Raw genomic sequence first — 26121 nt, forward strand, 5'->3', positions numbered from 1 at the left:
ACTGGAAGCCCAGCTCTGCCAGCCTCTGGCTTTCCTTCTGGTTGACCTCTGCCAGCCCAGGAAGGTAATGCAGCTCATGGCAGTGACACTGGATGCTGTTGGAGGCAGGGAAAGTAGGAAGGTGAAGAACACGCTTCTGTCAACAAAGGTGTGCTTTCACTAGTTGGTACTTGCTGTACGGCGGCCTTCAGCCCTTTGGGTGATTACCGTGGGCTTAAAGTGTAATGCTGAAAGTGGAAGAGGCTATAAATCATAAAAACAGGTAGGACTGTGGAGTGGAGGAAGGGACTCCAACTGCAGTTGCCAGGAACCCAAGGTAAAGGCTGACTGAGTTGAGAAACTACTACTGCCCAGGAAGAAAGCACTTTGGCAGTGGTAAGTCCTTTATGTGGAGTATCTTATTTAATCTGCACAACAACATTTTGTGATCAGGACTGTCATTTCCAATTTATAGAGAGGAAACTGAAGCTTAGAAAGGTTAGGTAACTCCCCCACGGCTTCATAGCTAGTAGAGGTAGAGTTGGAATTTATGCTCAAGACTACTCTCTCCCCATTATTCCTTATAGAGGAAACCAAGCCATTAATTTTTATTTTAAAATAGTCTTAGATTTACAGAAAAGTTGCAAGGATGGTACAGAGTTCCCATAGCCCCTGCAAGCCATTCATTCTTTTTCTTCCTTTTCTGGTCCATGTTATGAGGATTCATTGGGGTTGGGGTACAGATTTGGAGTGAGAACATTTTTTCTAAAGGTTACAACTTGGTGATATTTTTCTTAAATTCCCAGCTGAGGACATGTTCATTGATTTTAGAGAGAGGAAGGGAGGGAGAGAGAGAGAGATCAATGTGAGAGAGAAACATTGATTGGTTGCCTCCCATATGCGCCTGGATTGGGAATCTAACCCAAAACCTAGGTATGTGCCTGGAATCGAACCTCTAACCTTTTTGGTGGATGGGACGATGCTCAACCAACTGAGCCACCTGTTCAGGGCTCAGCTAGGATGTTTGAAAGTCTGTCAGAGTCTATTATTTCTTCCCCAGCGCCACTTTGTGTCAGCTTTGCTGTGCTGGGCTAGAGCTGGCTTTGACATCTCGTTTCAGAGTTAAATACTCTACTTTCTGACTCTCTCAATAGGGTTGGATAGCAGCTGAGTTTCAGAGAGTTAGGGAAGGCAGGTAGCTCTGGGAAGGAGCCTCAGAAGCGTGGTTTCTGGACATTCTTCTGTCTGATGGGGCAGTGACCAGGGAGTGTTAATAGTTTCAGCTGGTGCCTCGTGGCCTGGAGCCAGAGCCGTCCCAGGGACACAGGGAGCTTCTGTGTAGTAAAGCCTGTTTGCTTGGATGCTCTCTTGAGTCTATCCTTGTACTGCACAAAGTAGTTTGTGGAAGTTGATGCTTTGGGCCTAGGCCCCAGCCTGCAGGCAGGCAGGCAGGTTGGCTGTGGGCAGAGGGTGTGCTTTGCTTTGGGCCCCAGGCACGTTCTCCATTTAAGGGAAAGGGGTCTGTGATCTCCTTGGCTCTGGGTGTGAATGGGCTGGCCCGAAGTTTGCTCATAGCCTTTGCTGGATGTGCTATTTCAATGAGATCATTCCAGAATTACATTCCTCTGAAATTATATTTCGCTCAGGACGTGAAGCTGGATTTGTGTTAAAGCACTGGCACTAAAACTCAGGGCTCAGAGCGGGGCAGAAATGAAAACAGGGATAAACAGCTTTTATTTAGAAGGAGGGAAAGACAGAAGGAGAGAGAAAACAACTGTTAAAGGATTTTGCATTTAAAATTAGTGCCCTGTAAGCAAAGCCGGGGGGTCGAGATTGCCACTCAGCTACTGAAAGGCAGATGTGAAGTCGGCTGTTCCAGCGGCCTGCCACCCCCAGGCAGTACGCGCTCACTGTCCCACATCTGATTTTTCTCTCTTCTCTTTGTCTGTCTCTGTGTCTCTCTGACTCTCTGAAACACATGCACACAGCCCCTCCCTGCGGGGAGTATGAGATTCTCAGACTGCACAAATCTGCGCTGTATCCCTACATACATGCTGTTCCCTTAGCTGGGAATGCCCTTCTCTCCCTTTTCCTGCCTGGAAAGCTCTGGTCACTGTATACCGCATGTCAACGCTGCCTTCTCTGAAATCGAACGTGTCGCCCTCCCACAAGAGTCGTTTCTGGTACCTCTGTGCTGTCACTCCCCTCTGCATCCCGCTCTCCCTGCCCTTGGTGTATTCAGAGGGCAAGGAATATGTCTCCCAGTACCCAGGAAAGTGCTTGGTAAACAGTAGGTGCTCGTGAAATGATTGTTGAAGGAAGGAACTGAATGAGGGAAGAGTTGGATGTAAGCGAAAGTTGGGTACCCAGGCAGGGCAGGCCACAGCACAATGGCTAACATAGCACGAGTGACGCCAGAGCCTGGAGAGCAGAGTCAGAGATGCAGAAAAGGTGGTGTGTGCGCGCATGCACGCGCGTGCTCATGCAAGAGTGTGAAGAAGTCTGTCGAGTGGTAAGACAGAGAGCCCAGTGAGTTAGAATTTCCACAGACACGCTACTGGGGTTAGGTCTGGATTTACTCAAGGTTAGATGGAACGACTTCCTGAGGAATCTTTGCAAAACTGGAGCAGGATGGAGAAGAAAGAGATCTAGGTTTGGAACTGGCGATTCTGGGTGGTGGCGGCAGTAATACTCTTAATAGCAATAATAACTATAACGTAGTCCTTACTACAGACCAGACACCATCCCAAGCACTTTTTATATATCAGCCCATGAAGTAATGTCTATTAATTGTTGCCATATGAAGAACTGAGGTCACACAGCTACAAAGTAGTTCTAGACCTGGTTCTGCATGTGGTAGTTGAGTGACCCTGGGGCACGAATGCCTTTCTGAGCCTCAGTCTCCTTTGTAAAATGAAGAAAAATTGTGATTGCATTTAACCTTTGGGCTTGTTTGGTAGACTCAAATGAGATAACAGGTAAAAGTGTTTTTGAAATTATAAAGCACTCTCAGGTATTTTGGAGGCAGCATTGAGGAAGAAGGGAAACTCGCATTAGATATTTTAGATATTTTATCTATTGGGTTCATACATAACCTGTATGCTGCTCTGAGTGTGGGCCATAATGGTGTTCACAGCTGCACTGGGCTGGCCAGTGGCTGAAATTTGACTCTATTTAGAATCAGGATTTGAGCTGCCTTTAAAGAAGCCAGTTTTTATTGGTTAGCACTTCCCTCCTGGCCAGGGGCAGATTGGAAAGCAGGGTAGTGGTGGGAAAGCAGGGTGGTACGGGGCATTTGCATGGGGGAGAATTACCCTGTTGGGCCTTTGGGAGCAGTGAGGCCGCTGTGGCTGGTGGCAGAGAGGCTGGCTCAGAGATGAGGCCACATCAGTTTCCACAGCCCAGTAGCATGGCAGTGGACTGCAGGATTCCTTGGTGGGACCCAGTTTTCCTCAGGTGAGAAGTCTGTGGGGAGTTTTTAGAAGTTTTTTGACAGACCAGGGAGTCTGTGCACATATACAATGGAAGATGATGCTTCAGTGGTAAAATAGAATGAAATCCTGCCATCTGCAACATTATGGATGGACCTAGGGGATATGATGCTAAGGGAAATAAGTCAGAGAAAGACAAATGCCAGATGACTTTACTTAAATGTGGAATCTAAAGAACAAAATAAACAAGCAGAACAGAAACAAACAAAAAAGAAGTTGCTTTACATTGCTATTGCAACAAAGTGGGCCGTTTTTGTGAACTTTGGGCCCAGAAATATGCCAACACTTGGGCTTGGGAGTGTGCTGAACCCAGCAGTGGATGAGGAGCAGGTGAAGGGGATGGAGAGGGCGCATATCCTTGTGTGGCCAAGGAGAGCAGCGGCTGGACCTCCTGCGAACCGAGCTCAGAGCGCCTCCAGCCTGATAGTTGCCTGGATTGGCCTTGATGCTCGTGTGAGTAATTATAGGTCACTGAACAAAACCACTAGTCAGCTACATCCCTCAAAAATGCCTAATTGTAGGCTGCAACTATGAAAATATACAAGAGCTTAGATACATGACATAACTCATTACAAAGAGCGAAGGCATGAGTCAGATGTGACTTGGGTGGCTTTTAGGGTGTTGGGAGCTGCTTGGGGAGCATGCTGCCTGGTCCAGGAGCAGGAGGGAGGCATACTCCCCATGCTTCCCAGAGGGAGACTGGGGATTTGGGGAAGGGGGAACAAATACGTTCTGTGACCACAGCTTGCTTTTCATATCTACACTTGCATAGCAAAATGAATTTGATTACCTGAAGATAGTTTTGACTCATTTTTTAAAAGAGTTTATTTATTTTTAGAGAGAAGGGGAGGGAAGAGGAAAGAGAGGGAGAGAAACATCAATGTGTGATTGCCTCTCTCACACCCGCAACTGGGGGCCTGGCTGGCAACCCAAGTATGTGCCCTGATTGGGAATCGAACCAACAACCTTCTGGTTCACAGCCCGGCACTCAATCCACTGGACCACACCAGCCAGAGCAGATTTTACTTATATTTGGTAATTGTCTCTGCCACTAGTTTACAAACCCCGTTAGAAAATGTCACATTTGAGTCTCAGGGCCCTTGGTAAATACTAATATAAAAATATTAGTATTTTGGATTTAACTATTTCTAACACTCCTGAAGGCCCATGATATGTAGTATGTAAATTGCCGGCTTTCACGTTGGGAACAGTGCTGTAAGGACTCAGGGAAGCAGGGTGCCTTGTTGCAAGCGAGCCTCCCTTATTTACTGACCAGCGTTGGCATATTTGCTGAGCTCTGTGGACCTCCATTTAGAATTAATCTGTGCATTTATGAGGCAGGTGAAATGGGTAAGGACAAGGATTGTTTTCTTTTTTTGAGGTCTCAACAACAGAAAACATTCTGGAAGATGTGTCATCTCCCTTCCACTTTGCCTACTTTTTTTATTTTTATTTTTTTAGGACAAAGACTCTTAAAATGAGTCTCTGGAAGAACTTTGGGAGCTCTTGAACCCTCTAAAATGGTAGATAGACATTTATAGGTATATAAGTTTTCTGTGGAGGTTCCTAGATTTTATTAAGATACTCACAGGGCTCTGTGACCTCAAAGTGAACTACAACTGCTGTGCTGTAAGGTGGAGATTTGGGATGATCTCATTGTGTGTCCCCTTTGATAGCAAGGCTCTGTAGTATACCTGACAGTTACTGCTTATTCTGACCTAAGATGAATTTTTTCTAGTTGGCACCATTTTTTGTCATATGGCTCTGAATGAGTTAGCATCCTTAAAGGATGCAGACTTTCCTTCAGAGAGACTTAGATAACGTTTCAAGGACTTTGAGGGTGATTTGCAAATGGGAATTTCAGAAATGCTTGGAGAATGTATTGGAATAAAAGAGTGGGCCTCTAAGGACTACTTTGAAGAGGATAACATCTGGTATATTGTGTACAGTAGTCTCCTTTTATCCATGGTTTCACTTTCTGTGGTTTCAGTTACCTGTGGCCAACTGTGGTCCTAAAATGGTAAATGGAAAATTCCAGAGATAAACATTTCATTAATTTTAAATTGTACACTGGTCTGAGTAGCATGATGAAGTCTTGTGCCATTCTGGTCTGTCCTATTCAGGGCGAGAATCAGCGCTTTGTCCATTGATCCACACTGTGTACCGTTGTCCCTTAGTATCCACAGGGGGCCAGTTCTAGGACTCCCTGTGGAAACCAAAATCCATGGATGCTCAATTCCTTTATATAAAACGACATAGTGTTTGCATATAACCTATGCACATCCTCCTGTATTCTTTAGATTCCTTATAATACCTAATACAATATAAATGCTGTGTAAATGGTTGTTATACTGTGTTGTTCAGGGAATAATGATGAGAAAAAAGTCTGTACATGTTTGGTACAGGTGCAACCATCTTAGTACATGTCGGCAACAATGTAACTTAAAAAAAATCTTTGTATTGATTTCCAATCTTTTTGTAAACTCCTTCAAGTGTGTGCTATTAAACTGAGACAACCACATCAAGATAGTCTGTCATAGGATATTCCCTGAAGCACAGAATGAGGAGGAGACTGAGCAAACACGACCTGGGAAAGCACCAGTTGACCAAGACAAGTCTGTAAGACAAAACCACGCAGACGTAAGCATTCCTGTGTCACCAGCAGAACACTGCCTGCATGCCAGGAGCAATCTGCTCTGCATTCAAAAGCACTTATAATAAACGCACCCTAGAAAGCCTGAAAACTGGCTTTCAGTAAACAATGAAAAAAATAAAAAATAAAAACATATTTCTGATTTGTAGTAGGTTGAATCTGTAGGTGTGGAACCTGCAGATACTGGGGCCAACTGCACACTCTCTGCCCATCAGTCACTTAGTAGCTGTCTTGCTTATCAGATCTATAGTTGAGGTGTCACCGTGCTTGTCTTCAAGTTACCCTTATTGTCTACAGGTCAGCAGTAGCCTACATTGGTCACCTCGCTTCATCTCATCCCCTAGGCATTGTGTCATCTCCCAGCATCACAAGAAGGATGAGCACAGTAGCACAACAAGGTATTTTGAGAGAGAGGGCGACACCACATTCATGTAACTTTTATTACAGTATATTGTTATAATTGTTCCACTTTATTATTTGTTATTGTTGGCAATCTCTTACTGTGCCTAATTTACACATGAAACTTTATCATAGATATATAGGGTTTGGTCCTATCTGCGGTTTCAGGCACCCACTAGGGGTCTTGGAATGTATTGTCTGCAGATAAATAGGGACTGCTCTATTGTTATTGTTAAATTATCTGTTTCACTGCCTGTAGTTATACTTCTCTTGACGCTGATGGGGAAATTTTAAGTTCCTTGAGAGCAGTGAGGGTATCTGAAATACCTCCTATTATTGATGGGCTGAGGGAGCCTGGGTTCATGTAGGAGCCTACTTTGTCTGTTCAGCCTAGGGGGTGAAGGGCTTTGATAAATACCTAGCTGGTACTCTGGTCTGGTGTGGTCCAGCACAGTGCTGCCTTAGCTTGAGGCCTCTCCCCAGCTGAGAAGGAAGCCTTAGCTTGGTCTACATTCCAGGCTTGTGAATAGTAGTGGTGGTGGGTAGGATTTATCCATGGCCTTTACGCTCATCTTTTTGCTCAGTTTAAAATTTTTTAGTTAACTCTAAGAATCAAGGAATCTCAGTATTGGAAGGGATCTTACGTACCACCTGTGCTAATTTACAAAGCTGGAGGAGGGGTAGTGGGTATGAGACAGTCTAACCTTACCTGCCTCTTTCAGCATCTTAACTGAGCAAGTAGCTTTTGGTAGGGATTCAAAAAATACTTATCAAATGAGTGAGTCCAAGGAAATACCACAACCTCAGCAGGCCAATGTCATTGCTTTATTTGTTCATTTACTTAACAAATATTAATAAACTCCTACTATGTGTAAGTTCTGGGATATACTATAGTGAACAAGATAGTCCTTGTCCTCAAGAATATAGTCTGTAATTGAGAAGTAAGGAATTAAAAAGAATTATAGTCTCTAATTGGAATTTAAGAATAAAAAGTTCTTCCTCAGTTTGGCCATTCCGATCTTCTCATTGTCTGGATGGAGTTTCTTAGGGGGACCGTAGAAAACACATGCAGTTCCTTTTGCACTTGAAGCCTTTCTAAATTCTCAAGGCAATCTCCAGCTTCCCCCATGCACAGACTTTTCCCCGGTGAACATTCTCAGTTCCTTGAGTCATTTCTTATGTGATGTGTCTCTGAGTGACCCCTCCATCCTGCTCACCGTCCTCAAAATGCAGTCAAACCGAGTCTGTCACTCAGATGGTGTAGAGTCCAGAACTCAGTACACTATCGCAGACAACTTCCAGGGCATATTTTAGCACGGAGCCTTTTGTACTTTTGGCTTCCCCCGACTTACTCTGGGCTCAGACAGTGAATGGTGGGAAGAGAGCATCTTGGACTGCGCAAAACTGAGAACATCTTCACAGTTGGATAATCCTAGAATTGAGAACTCCTTTCTTTTGTTTCCTTTCTGCCCTCATCTGCCCTCATCTGGCCTCCTGCCCCTCTCCCCCTGGTATAGACGAATCTACACACAGCCTTATGCCAGTGGCTTGCATTTCCTTTTCTGCATCATTACCCTTTATCACCAGGGAAATTAGCATGAAAAAGCAAATTCCAGTTCTATAGCTTTATTCTGTTCTGGCCCTTTTTCACGTTCTCTATACCAACTCCCCACCGAAATCTATGAAAGTTGAGTCTTGTGACATCGCAACAGTTGACTGTTGTATCAACAGCTGTGACGTTACTAGCAGAGGATTATGACTTCAGGGAAGAATGGAGGGAAGGAGTATGTGGGGCAAGAAGCCGCTCGGGAACAAAGGCATTATTTTCACACAAATGTTCACCCCAGAAGCCCACCTGGCCTTTCAGTGGTTGGGCTGTCAGTGGAAAACCTCTCCCAGGTTCCCACTGCTCCCTCCCTCTGTGGATTAATGGTTTGGTGTGTGGACATTACCCAAGTCTGAGCATGTATGGAAGGCCCCTGCTGGCTGGCTTCTGGGCTGGCTTTGGGTTTGATTCATGAGGTCGGCACTGAATAGATCTTTTCAGGGAAGAAGTTCTGAGGAGAGCCTGGGAGCCTGGGGCGAAGCTGAAGCAGATGTGCACAGCCTCTGGGCTGGCAGGGAGCTGGTGTGCAGCCCCTTCTGTTCAGGCAGAGGGGCAGCTGCTCTGTGAGCTGCTGTGGGAAGCCTGGGTGTGCTGTCCATAGCCCGGAGGCCTGCTACCCGCCAGCTGCTGGGGCAGGGCTGGGCCTGCCCTGGGAACTCCTTCTTGGCTCCTGGATGCAGACTTAACCACACCTGCTGTGAAGGTTCCCAGACTTTCTCAGGTCATGGGTCCCTGGAGTTTCAGTAATTTTTCACAGTGCCTATAGGCCAAAAGAAAACCTGCGTTTCATTTACTAAGTACTTGGGTCTAAACAATGTAGTAAGTGCGTAGCCATTTGAAAAAATTATATGTAAAGTCAAAGGAAAAATATTGTTTCCTTCTGAAATAACCACAATTACTAACCCATGGGATGTCCTGGGTACTGCACAACATCTCACATCTTGGAATCAGATTGAATACTGCCATCCTCATTTCCTGTTCCACGTTACTTTTCACATGGTCCTAGTTTTTTTTTTTTTTTTTAATCACAGCAGCTGCTGAAAAACTCAGCTTCACAAATGACGTTCTTAGAAAGCAGGTAATGCAATGTAATGTTAAAACTGGGAACTCACAGGGTCTCTGACAAATATTGAGCATTGCCCAGTCTCCCTCAAAAATGCAAACTGTCTTGCAGCACCCACAATCCTCTGCAGTGCTCTTGGGCCCTTGGCACCCAGTTTGAGAGCCACAGACCTAACTTGTCAAGTAGCCCTTGTTTAAAGGAGTAAAAAGAGGCAAATTGTGTCCCTGTCATGATGCTTGAAGAAGTTGGACAGGAAAAAACATACAGTACAAAATGAAAACAAGAGACTGTTCCTTTAGGTTTATTGAAATAAAAGTTTGGATGTCCAAAAAAAAAAAATAAATAAAAAGAAGTTGGGCAGGTGGATGGACAGACTCCCCTCATCTGCAGTCTAAGCACCAGCTGGACTGCATTGCTAGGGGAGGGCCTCTCTGTGATCAGGGTCTGTGGTGGGTGTGGCTCCGTCTAGGTGGGGGGCAACGATGGGCGGAATGGCCCGAAGAACTTCAAGAGAGGAACATCTCTTATATTTATTTTGTGTTGATTCAGGGCCCTGTGATAGGTGGCTTCAAGAAAAATGGATTTTTAACACCAAGAATTTGGGGGCTGGGAGTGAGACCTCTGCCGATGATTCTTTTCTAACTCTGTCCAGACAGAGCTGGGCTGCAGGGCTTTGCTTGGGATGGAGGCTTCTTGCCATAAGATGTGACAGAAACCAAAGGACTGATATCCTCTGAAGTCAAAGAGCTCAGCACCAACTTCTCAGGACTCTGGGGTCTGCTACTTACTGTGAAACCTGGGCAAATTACCCAACCTGAGCCTCATTTCTTCATCCATAAAACAGAGGTAGCGGCAGCTAGGTTAGAGATAAATACATGGATACAACCAGCAGAGCCTGGCTGTATATGTGCACTTTCTTCCACTTCCTTCCAAAATCGAGGAACCAAGAGCTTTTCTGCAAAGGGGCATTCAGCCCTAATGATCTGGCCAACCTCTGCCGTTTGGGTTACTCCACTTTTTCCTGATAACTTTGCCCTGTGTATTTAATGTTTCCAAATCTGCCCAGCCCTGCAACCTGTGTACCTACTCTCTAAGTTCCCTTTTCCACTCTCTAAATGGCATTTTTAAAAATGAACAGAGTTCTTATTTAAGGTAGTCTGATTTTTCAATGTTTTCTATTATGGTTATTGCTTATTGTGTCCTGTTCAAAAATCTCAGCTTGCTTCAAGATCTCCTTGGCTTATGGTTTTTCTAATGCTGGCAGTGTCCTTCCGCCTTCTTTATCTTCCACAATTCCTCAAGACGCAGCCCAGTGTTACTTCTGGCTCCTCCAGAAGCCCTCCCTGACATCCCTCCTGACTACCTCATTACTTGTCTTTCTTCTTTCTCCCAGAGCTCTGTGTTCATACTTCTGTCACAGCTCTTGTTACACTGTTCCAGAATCTTCTCTTTGCTATATTTTTTCTTAGGCCAGGATGGGAGCTGCTCAACGGCAAGGTGCAGAGGATAGCACAGTAGCATGGGGAAGATGCCTGCAAAGGGTCCTCAGTGAAACAAATGAAAAATATTAAATGCCCACACCTGTCTCTTTCTGCCCTGCCCACTTTGCCAACAGTATTTCCCAGCCGACCTTAACTTGTGCCCCCTTTGGATGAGCATAAAGAGCTCCAGGCAGACTGTGCACTACTACTCCCGAGAATGTGCTCCAGACTGAGAGTGAACTCCATTGCGGTGCTTCAGAGAGGGCTGGTCAGTAGTATCCCAAACAGTAGAGGTCAGGAAAGGGAGGCCCTGTAATTCATTAAGCCCCAGAGAAAAAGGACCTTTGTCTCTTCCAATAGGAAGATGACGGTAATCTTTGCAGAGAGCAATTTCAGTTGAGTTCTTGGGCTGAAACCATCCCTGCCCTGGATCTTTTGGGTGCTCAGAGGACATGGCTCCCCTTTGATTTTCTGAGTGGGTGTAGTTGCGACAGGTAAGTCAGACTGAACTGGGAAGGCTGGTGGGGTTGGAAGATGGGTCTGGATAATGGAGCCCCAAACTGCTGTCCCTGTCCAGGGAGGACAGCTCTGAGCTGGTGACAAATGTTTTTTCATTCAAAAAAATATTAATTGAGGGTCTTCTATGCCCCAGTTGTTCTAGGCACTGAGGATATAGCCGTGGATGAACACATGAGGCTTTATATAAGCCTCATGGAACTTATATAAACATAATAAATGGAAAGAAAAGTCGTATATTAGATGATGATAAATGAGAAGAGTAAAATAAAAAATAAAACAGAAAAGAGGGAATAGGGGTTGTGAAGGGTAGATGGGTGGAGGAAGGTATTTAAATAGTAATTTGAATACTAATATTTTATAGTGTGGTCATGGAGGAAGACCTCACTAAGAAGATGACATCCAACCAAAGACCCGGGAGGTGAGGGAGCAGGCTCTCCCAGTGGAGTATGTTTGAGCTACAGGGCAGGGCAGGTGTGAAGGCCCTGAGGTAGGAATGTGTGTGATGTGTTTGAGGAACTAGTGAGATCATGTGGCTGGTGTGGAAAGAGGAAGAGGAAAGAGTAGTTGAAATGAGGTCAAAGATATGGGGACCCGGATGATGAAGGGCCTTGTAAGTCATTGTAAAGATTTTGGCTTTTACTTTGAGCGGTCAGGAGTCACATGGTGGTTTTGAGCAGAGTAGTGACAAAATCGGCACTGATGCTGGTGGCAGGGAAAGGTGATTGATCGTAGTTTATTGAGGGTCTGTCCCGATGGCTTGTTTTCTCAGTGAAGCAGGGAGCAAAGTCAGCTAATAGAGTGAGGACAAGGAAAGAGTCTTAAGACTGTGAGTTGGGGGAAAGCTAAACCCGTGGTTCAGAGACTTCAAGTGTATTCCTTCTTGATTCTGAGTATCCTCTTTTTTTTTTTTTTTATAGATGGTATCACGTAAATCTTCATGTCCTCATTATAGAGATGGGGTGTTCTCCCTATGCTACAGATAGGAAAACGGAGGTATCGAGGCTTGCCCAGTCCCTTTTCCCCTACTGTTTCTGAGACTCCTGAGACAGCTGGCTTGTGGGTAGTGTGTTTTTCTAGAGCTGGGGAGGCATTTTGCCATCAATGAGGTTGAGTTCAGCTGGATTGGAGAGCATGGGAGGGGTGAGAATGAGGTCGATTTAGGATCAGGAAGGGCTTCAGAGAGGAGTTGACATTTGAACTGGATATTTAAGAAAGAATGGAGGTGGAGGACATCAACATAGAAAGAACTAGTTGAACCGGAAAGCTTGGAGGCATGACATTCCTAGCACGTGCAGGAAATGGCCACTAGTCTGCAGTGGCTGGCCAGAGGGAAGGTGCTGGTGTGAGCCTGGCCTGTGGCCTTTCACTCATCATCATGGCTGGGGACCCACCAAGTTCTTGGCAAAGTGGTTAGCCCCCAGGAGCTCTTTCTGGGGCAAGCCTTCATTCTGCTTTCTTTTCCCAAATGGTGGCAAATCGTGGGGCAGAGTGGGCTCCGCCGTCCTGGCAGAGCTGAGTTAAGCCACTTGCCACGAGGCTGTGTTTCCAGACTGGCAGAAACAGCTGCGTCTAGGTTTTTAAAACTACCTTGGAAGCAACCCGATTTTCTTTGGCCTGGAATTGCCTAACAAACCCTCACCCCACTTCAGGCTTTCAGGAAATGTTTAAAACCAGCCTCAAACCTCCACAGAAGTCTGTACTAAAGTGGAGAAGGACCATCTGGCAGGAAAAGGGACTGAAAATGGTCGAGGTTGAAAACCCAAACTTCAAGGGCTCTTTGAGGAGGAGGGTTGGGAAAGAGGATGTGGGAGTGATAAGTGGACAGTGAAGAGATGGAAAGAAAGCTTAATTTTGTTTTGGATTATTATTCAACAACAACAACAACAGCAAAAATCATCTTTTCCTGTGGCTGACTGAGGAGGATTTCACCCTTATGGGGACCTGTCACAACACCCAGCCATTCTTCTGACCTCCCAGCAAAACAGATCTTGGTTCCTCTTCTCTTCACTGGGCTCATAATCCCCTCGACATTTTTGTTTTAAAGTCTTTCTGGACCTAGAATCCCAGAACCTGGGGCTGGAATGAAAAAGATCCAAGGTACAAGGTATGTAGAAATAGTGAGAGGGAAAGGGGTCTGGCATTTCAGAGTGAATAATGGGATAGACCTGAGCAAATCTTTCCTGGCTCCCTTTCTAAAGCTTTAGAGGCCCACTCACCCAGCCTCAAGCCCGCTTTCTCCCCCTTTCCCTTTGTAGTCCCTTGTTTCTAGGCACAGCAGAGCCAAGGACAAGGGTGTGGGCAGATAAGCCAGTGAGAAATGGATCAGGAAAGGAGGGGAGGAAAAGGGGGAGGAGGGAGAAAGCCAACAGGAAAGAGATGAAGGAGGATTTCCCAGGAATAGCCTTTCCTCGTGCATGTGCGCGTGTGCGCGTGTGTGCATGCATGTGTTGCGGGAGAACCTGTGACTGGGCAGGTCTTGGAAGATAATAGGGACACGTGTGAAGATCAAGATTGGCCGAGGGGTGGGGGGCAGGGAGGCCCGCCATTGACAGTTCAACAGGCAGAGGCAGCTACAGTTGGAAAACTCTCTCAACGATTTTATAGTAACTGACTTTTGGAAGAGAAGAAGGGCACTTGAGGTGTGTGGTCAGTGCTAGAGTTTCCGGGGCCCTTTGTCATCCTTGCCTTTGACTCCTTGGGGCCCTCTTGGGTCCTCTTTTGTCATCTTTTGTCATCAGTTAACAAATCAGTTAACATTTATTTGAGCACCTTTTTTTTGCTAAGTATGGAAGTTTGTTAAAAAAATGGAGAACTAGCCAACACTCCCCTACAGTTTTCTCTGCAGCGTGGGGACAGCAGGGCCCAGGCTGTCAGATCAGTGGGTGGCTGAACTTCCTGGGAATGCCAGAGACCAGAGAGGCTGTGCAGGTGAGCAGCTACAGCAAAGCTGGGAGCTGCTCGTCCTGACAAGAGCTGGGAGAGGTGAACAGGCCCTCCCCACCTTAGCCCCATCCACGGACACCTGCAGGAGAGAAGGAAAGAACCATGTGCTCGCACTTTTGAGGATTCTGATTCAGGCACTTAATTAAAAGGAACTCATTCTGATGAGGACCCTCCCTGTAGCTTGCAGGGGCAACACTGGTTGCTGAGCCTCCCCGAGGAAGAGATTGAAGAGCTGGGCCTGGCTGTGGGGGAGCTGCTAGTTCTTTCATCATCTCTTTGACCGGGGCGAGGGATGGAGAAGGGTTGCAGGAGAGAGTCGGTGAAAAGGTCGGGAGGGTCTGAGTAGGTGTCCCGGGGCAGGGTGAATGGGCAGGTTGGCCTCCCTGCAGGCAGACTGCAGCTGTGCAGAGCAGGGGGCTGTGAGCAGGCTCTTGGCACACCCAGAGCCCAGATCCCTTTCCCACCTGTTCTTCCTCCCCTTGTGGCTGTTTCCTAAGCTGTTACTTCCACATGAGAGAGTGCTTAAGAAATTAGTGGACTGTAGAGGACACCTCACGAAGGCGTTTGATCTGGTCAGTTGAAGCGGACTCTTCAGCTTGCTACGGAAGATTGGCTGTCCACCACATCTGCTTGCTGTGGTCATGTCCTTTCACGACAACATGCACAGCATGGTGTCCTACAACGGCGCAACCTCTGAGGCCGTCCCAGTCAGCAGCGGAGTAAAGCAGGGCTGCGTCCTCGCGCCTACGCTGTTCGGAATCTTCTTCTCCATGCTCCTCCAATACGCCTTTAAGGACTGCAGCGAGGGTGTCTTCATTCACACCAGATCCGATGGCAAGCTCTACAACCTGGCCCGTCTACGAGCCAAGACCAAAGTCAAAGAGGTGCTCATCCGTGAGATGCTCTTCGCCGACAACGCAGCTTTGACATCACACTCCGAAGAGGGACTTCAGCAGCTAGTCACTTGCCTTTCCCACGCATGCAAGAAGTTCGGACTAGCCATCAGCCTGACGAAGACGAATGTTATGGCTCAAGGCACGGGGACTCCCCCATGCATCACCATCGACGGATACACCCTGGAGGTTGTCAACGACTTCACTTACCTCGGGTCCACCATCTCGAGCTCTCTGTCAGTCGACTTGGAGGTCAACTGGAGAATCGCCAGGGCAGCCACAGTTATGGCCAGACTGAACCGGCGAGCGTGGAACAATTCCAGCCTCACTGAGAAAACCAGACTGCGCATCTACCAAGCCTGCATACTCAGCACTCTTCTCTATGGCAGCGAGACGTGGACCACCTACGCAAGGCACGAAAGGAAACTCAACAGCTTCCACATGAGGTGCCTGCGACGCGTCCTGCATGTCGCCTGGCAGGATAAGGTTCCCAACACCGAGGTGCTGAAGCGAGCCAATATGAGCAGTTTGCATGCAGTTCTTAGCGAGAGACGCCTCAGGTGGCTCGGCCATGTCAAAAGAATGGATGCAGGCCGTATTCCCAAAGACCTCCTCTATGGCGAGCTAGCAGAAGGCCAGAGGATGACAGGGCGCCCAAAACTGCGGTTCAAAGACATCTGCAAAAAGGACATGACACAATGCTCCATCAATCTCAACACATGGGAAGTTCAAGCAGACGACCGCCTAGCCTGGAGGCTCGCGGTCAGGCAAGGTACGTCCCGCGCAGAGGCTGCGCGCAACGAGGAGGCGGTCCAGAAAAGATCGAGGCGGAAGCAGCGTCAACAGCAGCAACAACAGCCATCTGCCTTCACCTGTGACAAGTGTCGCAGGGATTGTCACTCCCGAGTCGGACTGCACAGCCATTCTCGGCGGTGCAGATAGACTCTCAGGAAGCTACGCCATCGTCTCTCGAGACGGACGGCTGCCGACGACGAGAGGTCAGCAGAATTCCCTCATGTGGTTTGGAGGTTCCTGTAGTCGGGCATCTCATCTTCTTACCTGTATGAGGAAAGCAGGGCGCCCAGCCGAGCACCTCCTCTCAATGGAGACTTCAGCCCCATGGGGAATGGGAGGCTTCCCTCCCAGTGCTTGCCTCTGTTCCTCATCACTCTCAGGGCTCAGATGGCTCCTTCTTCAGGGACAAGGCATACTGTCACGTCCACAGCTAGGCCTGCGGAAAAGTACCAAGTAGACATTTTAGAGATGTCACCTAAACAGGGGGCAACAGTTTTTTTCTCTAGGATAAGAAAGTTCATTCTTAGAGGCAGGGCACCCCTCAGGAGGCACTCCCTTCAGAGACTGACGTGCACTGGGGCTCTTCTTGGACCTTGGGGACAGCATCTGAATCGGGTGATGGGGTTGGGCTGCGGGGAGAGGGAACACTCAAGAATCTGGGAGTGTTGCAAGGCGAAGGCTGGCCTGAGCAAAAGCAGGGAACCTTCCAGAGGCTCTTTCTTCCAGTGGTGCTTGAGGGGAGTAGATGTGGGTTTTCAGGTGGCTGAGAGGTGATGCCCTGCATTAGAATAGGCTCTTCTTCCCTCACTGCTCAGGCCCAGCTGCCCAGGAGGCTTTGCATGGGTGCCCACAGTGCAGTGCCTCCCAACGCTCCCCTGCTGGGGCTGCAGCACTCCCCGCTGCCCGGAAGGTCAGGTACAGAGCTGCATGAGGCTGGCCAGCTGTAGCGTTGGGTGGGAGGGGCATGGTACACTGGAGAGAGCTTGCTGAGTCTACATGGTCTGGCTAACTGCGGGCATACTGTATGGAAACGCAGGCAGCGATGGCAGATTTTCTGCTTTTTAAGAGAAACCACCAATCTGAATTTTTATTTGTATTTTATTTGTACCACACCCAATTTTTTAAATGTTTGACAACTGATTCAAAGTTTTTATAAGTAAAAAGGAAGGCCAAATGAGACATTTTTTGCTCTTGCCAACAACCAGTTTATGTCTTTGGGTATAAACTTTTTTTTTTTTCCCCAGGAAAACAAGCGAGGAGCAAGTGAGGGAAGCAGTTGTTAGCTACCAGAGGTGGGTGGCAGGAAGAGCTGTTTTGAGACACAAGGACTCTGAGCACACCTTTCACCAGATCTGGTGATGTCCCTGCTCCTTTGTCATTGGGGTCAGCGAGGCTGTGCAAGGTGGAAGGAGCTGAGGGGTGGGAGGAGGAAGAGGGACTGCACGTTCATCTTTATTTTCTCATAGCTTGGCAGACTTTTGGGAAGATGATTGGTAGTGACCTTTCATACCTTTCCAAGTCCTTAGAGAGTGTGCTGTAAGACACACATTTTCATACTTATGGGTAAATAAGACTAACCTACGGTGCTTTCTGAAAATGCAAATTCCTAGGCCCCATCCCTACAGATTCCCATTCAGGAGGTGGCGATGGGGCCTGGGACTCTGCATGTTTAACAGGCACCCCCCTCCGTGTCGGGGAAAGTAAGTAGACAGTGGAGTCGGGCAGAGGTGAGTCCACATTCCTGCCCTGTCCCTTCACTAGGTGAGGGATCTTGAGCCAGTCATTTCATCTTTCTGAAACTTCCCGGTTGGAGAAACAACCTGTGTTATCTACCACCTTGTAGAATGGTGAGAGCTGAACTAGAGGGCGATTGGAGGCCATGCGGGGTCCTGGCTCAGAGCCAGGACATGGGTGCTGTCACCTGGGCTCAAATTCCTGTCTTGCACTTTCTAGCTGTGTGACTTGGAGCAAGCTGTTTAATTGCTCCGTGCTTTGATTTCCCCCATCATGTGTAAATAGTAATAGAACCTACTTCATAAGGTTGTTACAAGGATTAAATGATTTAATTCATAGGAAGTGCTTATAACTGTAGCTGTTATAATTATATAAAGAATCCAGCAGCCTGTCTCATAATAAATGTACCTTTGCTTTTCCTGAGGTCCAATTACTGTGTGTAACAAATAGGTTAAGGCTTACTTCAAATGTTTCCTTGCTATGAGGTCTTCCATTTACTTGACTTTTCTTTCTTTGTAGTTAGCTTCTCCAGGGAAGGGACTACGTCAGTTTTTTTTATTTTGTACCTTGCAAGTGCCTAGAATAGAGTGATGGTATCAATGGCAGTGCCAGGGAGTCTGAAAAATGGCTCGAACTTGTGAATGGAGAGGTTGCCTTCCAAATACCTAGAAAAACATAAGCTGGAAGAAAAACCATTTACTATTAAACTTCCCTGTGCCAAACATAACAATCATGTGAGGTAGGTCATGTTATTATTATTGCTCTTATCGTGAGAAAGTCGAGTCTTGGAAAATCACTCATGCAGTGTCGCTTACGTAGCAGTTCATAGAGGCAGGGTTGGACTTAGTTACCTAACTCCAAGTCAGGTGTTCCTCCCATGGCACCTTGGTTTCTGGGACTGGGGTCTCTTTGTCTCAATGCAGAGTTTGTAGAAAAATTCTAGAGGTACCTTATTATTTTCCTTTCTCTGGGTTGTTACTCTTCAGATAGTTCAACAATTCCATTTTTCCAAACATGCAGTTTCTGCCTGGACTTTGCCCCTGAAACCCCTGAAAACTGACCTGGGAGAGTTTCCAGGGGCTGCCTCTTCTCTCCCTTCTTTCTGTTACACACACAGTCATGTGCCAAGCACATATTTCACTAGAGCCAGTGCGCCTAGATGCTTTGGTGGCAGGATTGAGTCTTCCTCTTCCTCTACCTCATCATTATCATCATCATCACTAACGTTATGCTGGGTACTGCAGTTTATACAGGTAGGGAAGGCTTTTATCCACTTTATGAAGGATAAACGTGAGGCCTGGGTTGGTTCCCTTTTCACTAAAGCATCTGCAGTACTCACCTTAGAGCAATGTCTTGTTACTGTCACCATCAGATAATCGCCCTTTTGCCTGCTGGCTGCTTCCCCCTCTCCATCCACCACCATCATCACCAGAACCACAACCCTGACAGCTTCTGTGATGTTAAAGCAATTCGACAGAGTGCATTTCATGTTGAAGTTAGGAAAGAAGTACGAGTCATATAAAGAATTAGGGTTCGGCTTATTTTTATCATCGAGACAATCACTTATTTGCACCAAGGTAATAAATAGATGGCCTCCTGGAGGAAGGTTATTAGTGGCCATAAATAGCTGTGTTGAACTTGCGCAGCCAAATAGACTTGGTTTTGGTCAGTGTGACGAGAATGCCCATCAGAGCGAGAGACCTACTGTTGCTGGATTGTTCAGTGTCCACGAAGGTGGAGTCAGCCAGGCCAGAGCGCGCATTCACAGTGGCTGTCTCCCATCCACTCTGCAAGGCACTTAATAGTAGCCCTTTTTTTTTTGCTCTTAAGTTTTATTTTAACATCTATATTGAGATACTCACCTGCCATAAAATTCACTCACATACAGTGTATAATTCAATTGTTTTTAATATATTCACAGCATTGTGCAGCCATCACCATTATGTAATTCCAGAACTTTTTTTCACCCCCCAAAGAAACCTTCATATTCATTCAGTCACTCCCCATTCTTCTATCTCAATCCATCCCTCGGCAGCCACTCATTTATTTTCTGTCTCTGCAGATTTGTCCTCTTCTGGACATTTCCCCAAAAAATCCATCAGGGGTTATCCATGTTGTAGAATATATAATGTATCAATGTCCTTTATACCTTTTTGTGTCTGAATAATATTCCATTGTACGTATATACATACTGCATTTTGTTTATGCATTCATCTGTTGGTGAACACTGAGTTGTTTCCACTTTCTGGCTATTATGAATAATGCTGTTAGGAACATTTATCTGTACAAGTACTTGTGTGGACATAATGTTTTCATTTCTCTTGGATATATACCTAGAAGTGGATGGTGATGTGTCATATGGTAACTCTGTGTGTTACTTTTTGAGGAACTTCCGAAGTGGCTACACATTTTGAATGTGCAGTTTCTCTACAGCCTCACGAGTACTTGTTTTTTTCTGTCTTCTTGATTATAGTCATCCTAACGCATGTGAAGTAATACCTCATTGTGGTTTTGATACGTATTTTCCTAATGACCAGTGATGTTGAACGTTGTTTCACATGATTGTTAGCCAATTTTATTTCTTTGGAAAAATGTCTATTCAAATCCTTTATCTGCTTTTTAATTGGGATATTTGTCTTTCTGATACTGAGTTGTAAGAGCTCTTTATGTGTTCTAGATACAAGTTCCTTAGATGTATGATTGCAAATAATTTCTCCCATTCTGTGGGTATCTTTCTACTTTCATGATGGTGTTTTTTTTTAAGAGCACAGAAGTTATTTATTTTAACATAATATGTCTTTCTTTTAGTCCTCACTCAAGGGTAAATTTATTGATTTGAGAGAAAGAGAAACATCAATCAGTTGTCCCCTTTAGCCCACTGACTGGTTATCAAATCTGCAGCCTAGGTATGTGCCCTGATTGGGAATCAAGCCCACAGCATTTTTGGTGTATGGGACAACGCTCCAACCAACTGAGTGACCTGGCCAGGGCTTTAGAACATTTTAAGGAAAGCAAGTCAATTTCAAGTTGAGTCAAGAAAAATATTGAATGAATAGTTGTTCAGGAGGTATGCAAATATGGCAAAATTTATAAAGGCTGTATGGCATGCTAGGAATTTGGGGAACTCTTAACTTAAATGGGAAGATGTAGGATGTAGATGGAGTTTTTGTTTGTCAGTTTTGTTTTGTTTTTTACATCATTTTCTGAGAACAGATAAATCATCTGTTAGCTCACAGAATCTCTTCCCAACCCAGATCAGGGGTCCTTAGAGGCCCTTAAGCTATAACACGTGAAATTAAATATATGTGGGAAAGTAGTTCCTACCACCCACCCCAGAAACCCTCTTGGCAGTTTTGGAGGTCATCTGGAAATGTTTGAGGTGCCTTTGGCTGCCCATGGAAACTTGGCTTATAGGCCTTGTCTTTGCAGGGCTCTGGGTTTGCAGAGAGCCGAAATGACCATGACTGCCAACAAGAATTCCAGCATCACCCACGGAGCTGGAGGCTCTAAAGCCCCGCGGGGGACTCTGAGCAGGTGAGTAGGGGAGCACTGCCGGGTACATGGGGCTCACTGGAGGGTGTCATCAAGGGACAGCCAAATGGCCTAGCTCCTGGGCAGGATCCCTGCCAGAACGTAAATGATTATCATCATGACTCTCACAGTCGTCTCGGTGAATAATCTGGGCCCCGCTCATGCTGACCATGAAGCAAAAATAATATAGACATTTTCCAGTTCTCTAAGTCTCCACAGGAGAGAGCAAACAGGGACTGTAAAACACACTTCGCTTTGTACTGTCAGGGGAGCCGAGAGCTCCAGGAATGGAGACAGCAAGAAGCAGCTGATATTCTTCTGGATGTTTCTTTTTCCCAAAATGGGGACAGCTTGGGGGCTTCCCCTGAGCTAGCTGTGCTCTAGTGAGGAGGCTGACCACTCTGGGGGTAAGTGGGGAAGCAGTTATGCATATCAGTACAAGTTCCAAGCAGAAGTCTAGGTCTTCAAGAATTCAGGATGGGATGCAAACAAAGCAGCTTTGGGAATTTTAGTCAGCGTAACCTATAATCTACTTTGCTGGTTTTCTCTTCTTTTTAAAAGTGGGAATGTTTGACCATAGAAAAACCACAATTTTGGACTCAGAATTGGCTTTAAATCTAGGCTTTAACTACTTAGATCTCAGGGTGTTTTCTTATGCCCTCTAAAATCTTGATTGCTCCTCTGTAAAATAATAATAGTACTTATGTTACAGGGCTGCTGTGAAGGCCAACTGACATAGTAAGTGTTAGCTCCTTGCCTGTGATAGGATAACAGCTTCCAGAGCTGGCAGGTAGATGTCCAGTTCTCACCAACACTGCTCGGGTCTTGGCCAAGGCTCAGTGCTGATGTCCTAGAAGAACCTCCAGGCCCTTTTATGAAAGCCGTGTACCTTTCACAGCCCCATCTGCTGAATCTCAGGTGGACAGATTTGGCTTTTGGTACCTCAGCCACTAGAATGGATAGCTAGCTATGAGAAGGATGCCCAGCTTAGGTTGGGGTAGGGCCATTCCCTCCTGGGTGTCTGGGCTGTGCAATGCAGTCTGAGTCCAGTCGGATGTAGCACCCGCAGGTCAGGCCAGGGATGGTGGCAGACGTATGATTCATTCAGAGCTGGAGTCCAGATATGGTGGGTAGAATGGGTGCAGGACATAGTCCCTGGGGAGTTACTGGCACGGATGAAGCAGGAGGAGTTCCCTACGCCACACACGCAGGATTTGGTCCCAGTGGAAATGGTCTGGATGGACCGTGCCAGCCAAACAAATGAAGGTGGGTAGGTTCTGACTTGTTAAGTACCTAAGAGCTTGGTACTTAGACAAATTGAATATCCACTCTGGCAAGAAGACCAGTGAGAACCCCCTGCCTTCTGCCAACACACCCTCTTATCCTAGACTAGATGTGTTTGCTTGCTTGCTTCCCTGAACTGGATGAGGCCGAGAATGGCAGGGACCATCAACTTCTTGGGTAAAACAAATAGAAAAACTGAATTCTCCCAGGGCACATGGCGGCCAAGGCAGAAACAGGTCTAGATCGCAGAGTCTTTGTCCCCCACTGTCGGCTTCTGGGGAACCGCTTTGCTGGGCTCGCACCAGTCTGTGGCGGGTGGAGACTGGGGATTAATGAAGGTTCTTACATCTTTAATGTGAGACTGTAGCAGTGAAATTAACATTATACCTAATCGTATGGTCTTATTCTTAATTTTAAAGAAACAATGTATTTAGGACCTGCATTAAAAGTTACCATTCCCAGTAGCCCTTAACTCCTTTAAGTATTCATTTTTTTCTTCTAATTTTCACTCAGGAGGTTGGTGAGATGTGTTGTGTACATCAGTCACAAAGCAGAATCAGGGCTGCTGATAGTTCTCCGGATTCTACTTAGAAACATATCTATATGTTTTAAATGTTTTTAGAAATTGTTCTTTCTTTAGCTTCTCAGCATGCTTGCCATCCTAACAAGATGAATGGTGTTTGTAAATATCTGAGCCTCTGATGTGCCTAAAAAAAGCATTTTTCCAGCCTCCCATCTAAGTCCTCACTTCCCTTCCTTCCTTCCTGCCACACGTCCGCTTCCTTCCCTCCCTCCTTTCCTGGGCTTCTGGCATGGAGTTGCAGGCCTCTGTGACTAGCCACCCCCTTCTCTCAGAGGCTGCTGCTGGACTGTCGGTATCATTTTGAAATCCTCATCTGGTGGTTTCTGGGGCTGCCTTCACCCCCAGCCACATCTGGGGGGTGTTCTGTGGGCCGAGTAGGGCAGTAAGTCACCAGCTCATTGAGGAAGTCATTGTCAGTGAACTCTGAAGGCGCTCCTCCTGGGTGCCAGGCTCTGTGGTGGACAGTCGGGGACAAAGAGGGATGACCCAATCTCTTTCTTCAAGGCATTTACAATTTGGATTGATGACCTTGGCACCTGCATCTCTTAGTCTGACCTTTCAATAGATGTTTGGTTGTAACCTGGGGGCCTTTTATCATTGTCAGCCCAGGAGAGGAGACCCTGTGGGAATAAACTCCTTGGTGTGACCAACAGAAACTGATTGGCTAGTGAAGGGGTTCTAGGGCCTTGGAAAACTGGGCCTTTGACTCCCTGGCTGCCTTGGTGACCTCCATGTCATCCACATGGAGGCAGAGGAACCCAATGTATTAGCAGGTGTTTATATCAGACTTGGGAACGGAGTGTCCTCTGAGGCATGGGAAGCTGGTGGGGAGGGGCCGATGGCGCCTGGGGAACTGTCAAGATATGTATTTGCAAGGCTGTATCCTTAATTTGAATAAGAGTTCACGAAGTGTTAATGCTAAGCTGATGTAGGTTTAAGATCCTGAATTTTATTTCATTATTATTTTTTTACAAGTGTTTTACGAATTTATATTCTTCCTTTTCCTTTGTAGTGCAGTCTTGATTTGGCAAAATAGGTATGTAGGAAGAGGAAGTCTAAGTCATTTGATTTGACCACCAGAGTTTTGTTGGTTGCCATATTTTGGGCTCCTGGAGTAGGCAGGTTTCCCTTTCTCTTTGTTGATGAGGCTTCTTCACCCTTAGTTGCCAGATACACCCTCTTCACAGGCTGTTTCTACCCCAGCTCAGAAGATGCTGCATCCAATTCTTGGTGTGGGAGAGGGGATTCTCAAAGCCCTTTTGAACTCCAGAGGTCAGGCTTTATGACTTTGGTGTGGAACTAGAAGCAGCTTAGTGCCTTGCAAACAAGGAAGAGTTACGTTAGAGCCAGTTCAGCCCCGTAGGTGGTGTGAGCTTTGCCACTTGTTGCTCTTAGGAGATTTCGCATGTGCTGCAAGACCTGGCAGGCAGCAGGGGCTATTTGTAGAAGACTTGTCATGCCTGCTGATTTCCTCGACAGCTTCTTCACTGTGGAACTCCAGCACCTGGGTCACTGTGACTTGGAAATATCGACTGTCAGTATTGTGTTGGGGAAACTTGCCTCTGGATGGAGGGGCGGGAAACCTGGGTGCCTGTAACAATGTATAGACATCTTGGGGTCAAGGGATTTGACTGACTTTTTTCCTTCTCCCCTGAGCCTGGAACAATGCCTAATATGTAGAAAACAGTTAATTATTCGTCAACGAGTTAACTAGATGGCTGGGAGATCGGCTTCTTAGAGCAAAAGCTACTACTGTGCCTTCCTAATGGGTCTTGTTAACTTTGAACTCCCTTTCTGTTCAGTCCATCGCTATAGAAAGGCAGAGCTGAAAGGAACCTTAGAGTTCATTCAGTCTAACCCAGTTGTTTTATAGATTGGGAAACTGAGATGCAGGGGAGAGAAGGTATTCCCCAGTGGTACAAAGCTAATGGGAGGAAGAACTTAAGGCTAGCTTGTTGGATCCTTCTGTTATTTTTTAAATGTACTACTACATTCACTGCCTTATAAACCGCACTGGGATCTCCCTGCTCAAACACTACTGTCATCTACGATACAGTCAAACTTGGCCCGGCTTGTGGGCTTTTTCATGAAAAGCCCTGGTCTTTCTTTTTACCCTTATCTTACTGCTCTCTATGCAAACCTTACATTTCTGCCAGTCTGGATGAAAAAAATGTTAGTTATTTCCCTCCCAGTGCTTTTCTTGGCCTCCCAGCTAGGAAGGATTCCTTTCCCTTCAACATTCACTCTTAGAACCTTGGTTTGGAGCCTCCAAAAGGCACTTATCAAATAGTGCCTTGTGGGGTAGACATTTGTATGGGTCTTATTTCCCTACGCAACTGGAACTCCTTGCAGGCACAGCACATTCCCTTTTGGAGGGTTAGAGTTGGAGGGGAATCTTGGGATTCTTTTGGCTCGGTTACCTGATGTTACATACACGGAAGCTAAGGCCCACATGCAGCTCATTGACAGTGGAACCATAATTTCACCTCACGTGCATAGGTTTCTGTGCAAAGGAGGCCTTCGTTTGTGCTATGGTGAAATCCAGAGAGGTCTTAAGATCTCACTGCCAAAGTGGGCACAGATTTGAACCCTGTGTCTTCGGTTTCAAGAAGAAGGTAAGAGCTCACAAGGTAGAAAAATCTGAGGGTAGTGACTGTGGGTAAAAGGGAGACCTGTGGCCTCTGCTCCGCTGTTATCTAAGATGCTTCCTCAAATCCAACCATGATGTCGTCGGTATTAATCTGGTTATTTATCATGGCATAACAAACGACCCTAAATTAAGGTTGGCTTAAACATTAGTCCCTTGAAACATTGTATGAGTGGCTTAAAACATTAACAGTCACGTATTTTGCTCATAAATTATGGCTTGGGTAGGGCCCATTAGGGAACGCTCATCTCTGTTCCTTGCAGCACCAGTCAGGGTGTCTTGGAGGTTGAGGGTGACTAATGGCTTAGGGGCTGGCATGATCTGAAGTCTTGTTCATGTGCAGGTCTGACCGCTGATGTTGGCCATCAGATGGGACCTCAGTGGGGGACACCTGCAGTGGCCTTTGCACTGCGCTGCATGCTTTCACATGACGTCAGGGAGCCTCTCAATAGAACAAGTCAGAAATATATGGCATTTAAATGACATAGCCTCAGAAGTTGCATAGTGTCTTTTCTATTTT

The 26121-nt window shown here is 46.3% G+C and overlaps 1 protein-coding gene across 3 annotated transcripts in view; it reads left to right on the forward strand.

Annotated features, from left to right (window-relative positions):
- Window positions 1-26121, forward strand: part of DENND2B (DENN domain containing 2B) — a 107613-nt gene that overhangs the window by 32431 nt on the left and 49061 nt on the right. For all 3 annotated transcript variants that reach the window (XM_090264224.1, XM_090264237.1, XM_090264231.1), the window contains exon 2: window positions 20986-21090. In XM_090264224.1, coding sequence (XP_090120350.1) covers window positions 21011-21090 — 80 coding nt within the window. In that variant the 5' untranslated portion in view covers window positions 20986-21010. The remainder of the gene's footprint in view (window positions 1-20985; window positions 21091-26121) is intronic.

The sequence above is a fragment of the Furipterus horrens genome, unplaced genomic scaffold (assembly GCF_987537825.1).
Source record: "Furipterus horrens unplaced genomic scaffold, mFurHor1.1.pri manual_scaffold_2, whole genome shotgun sequence".
NCBI lineage: Eukaryota > Metazoa > Chordata > Mammalia > Chiroptera > Furipteridae > Furipterus > Furipterus horrens.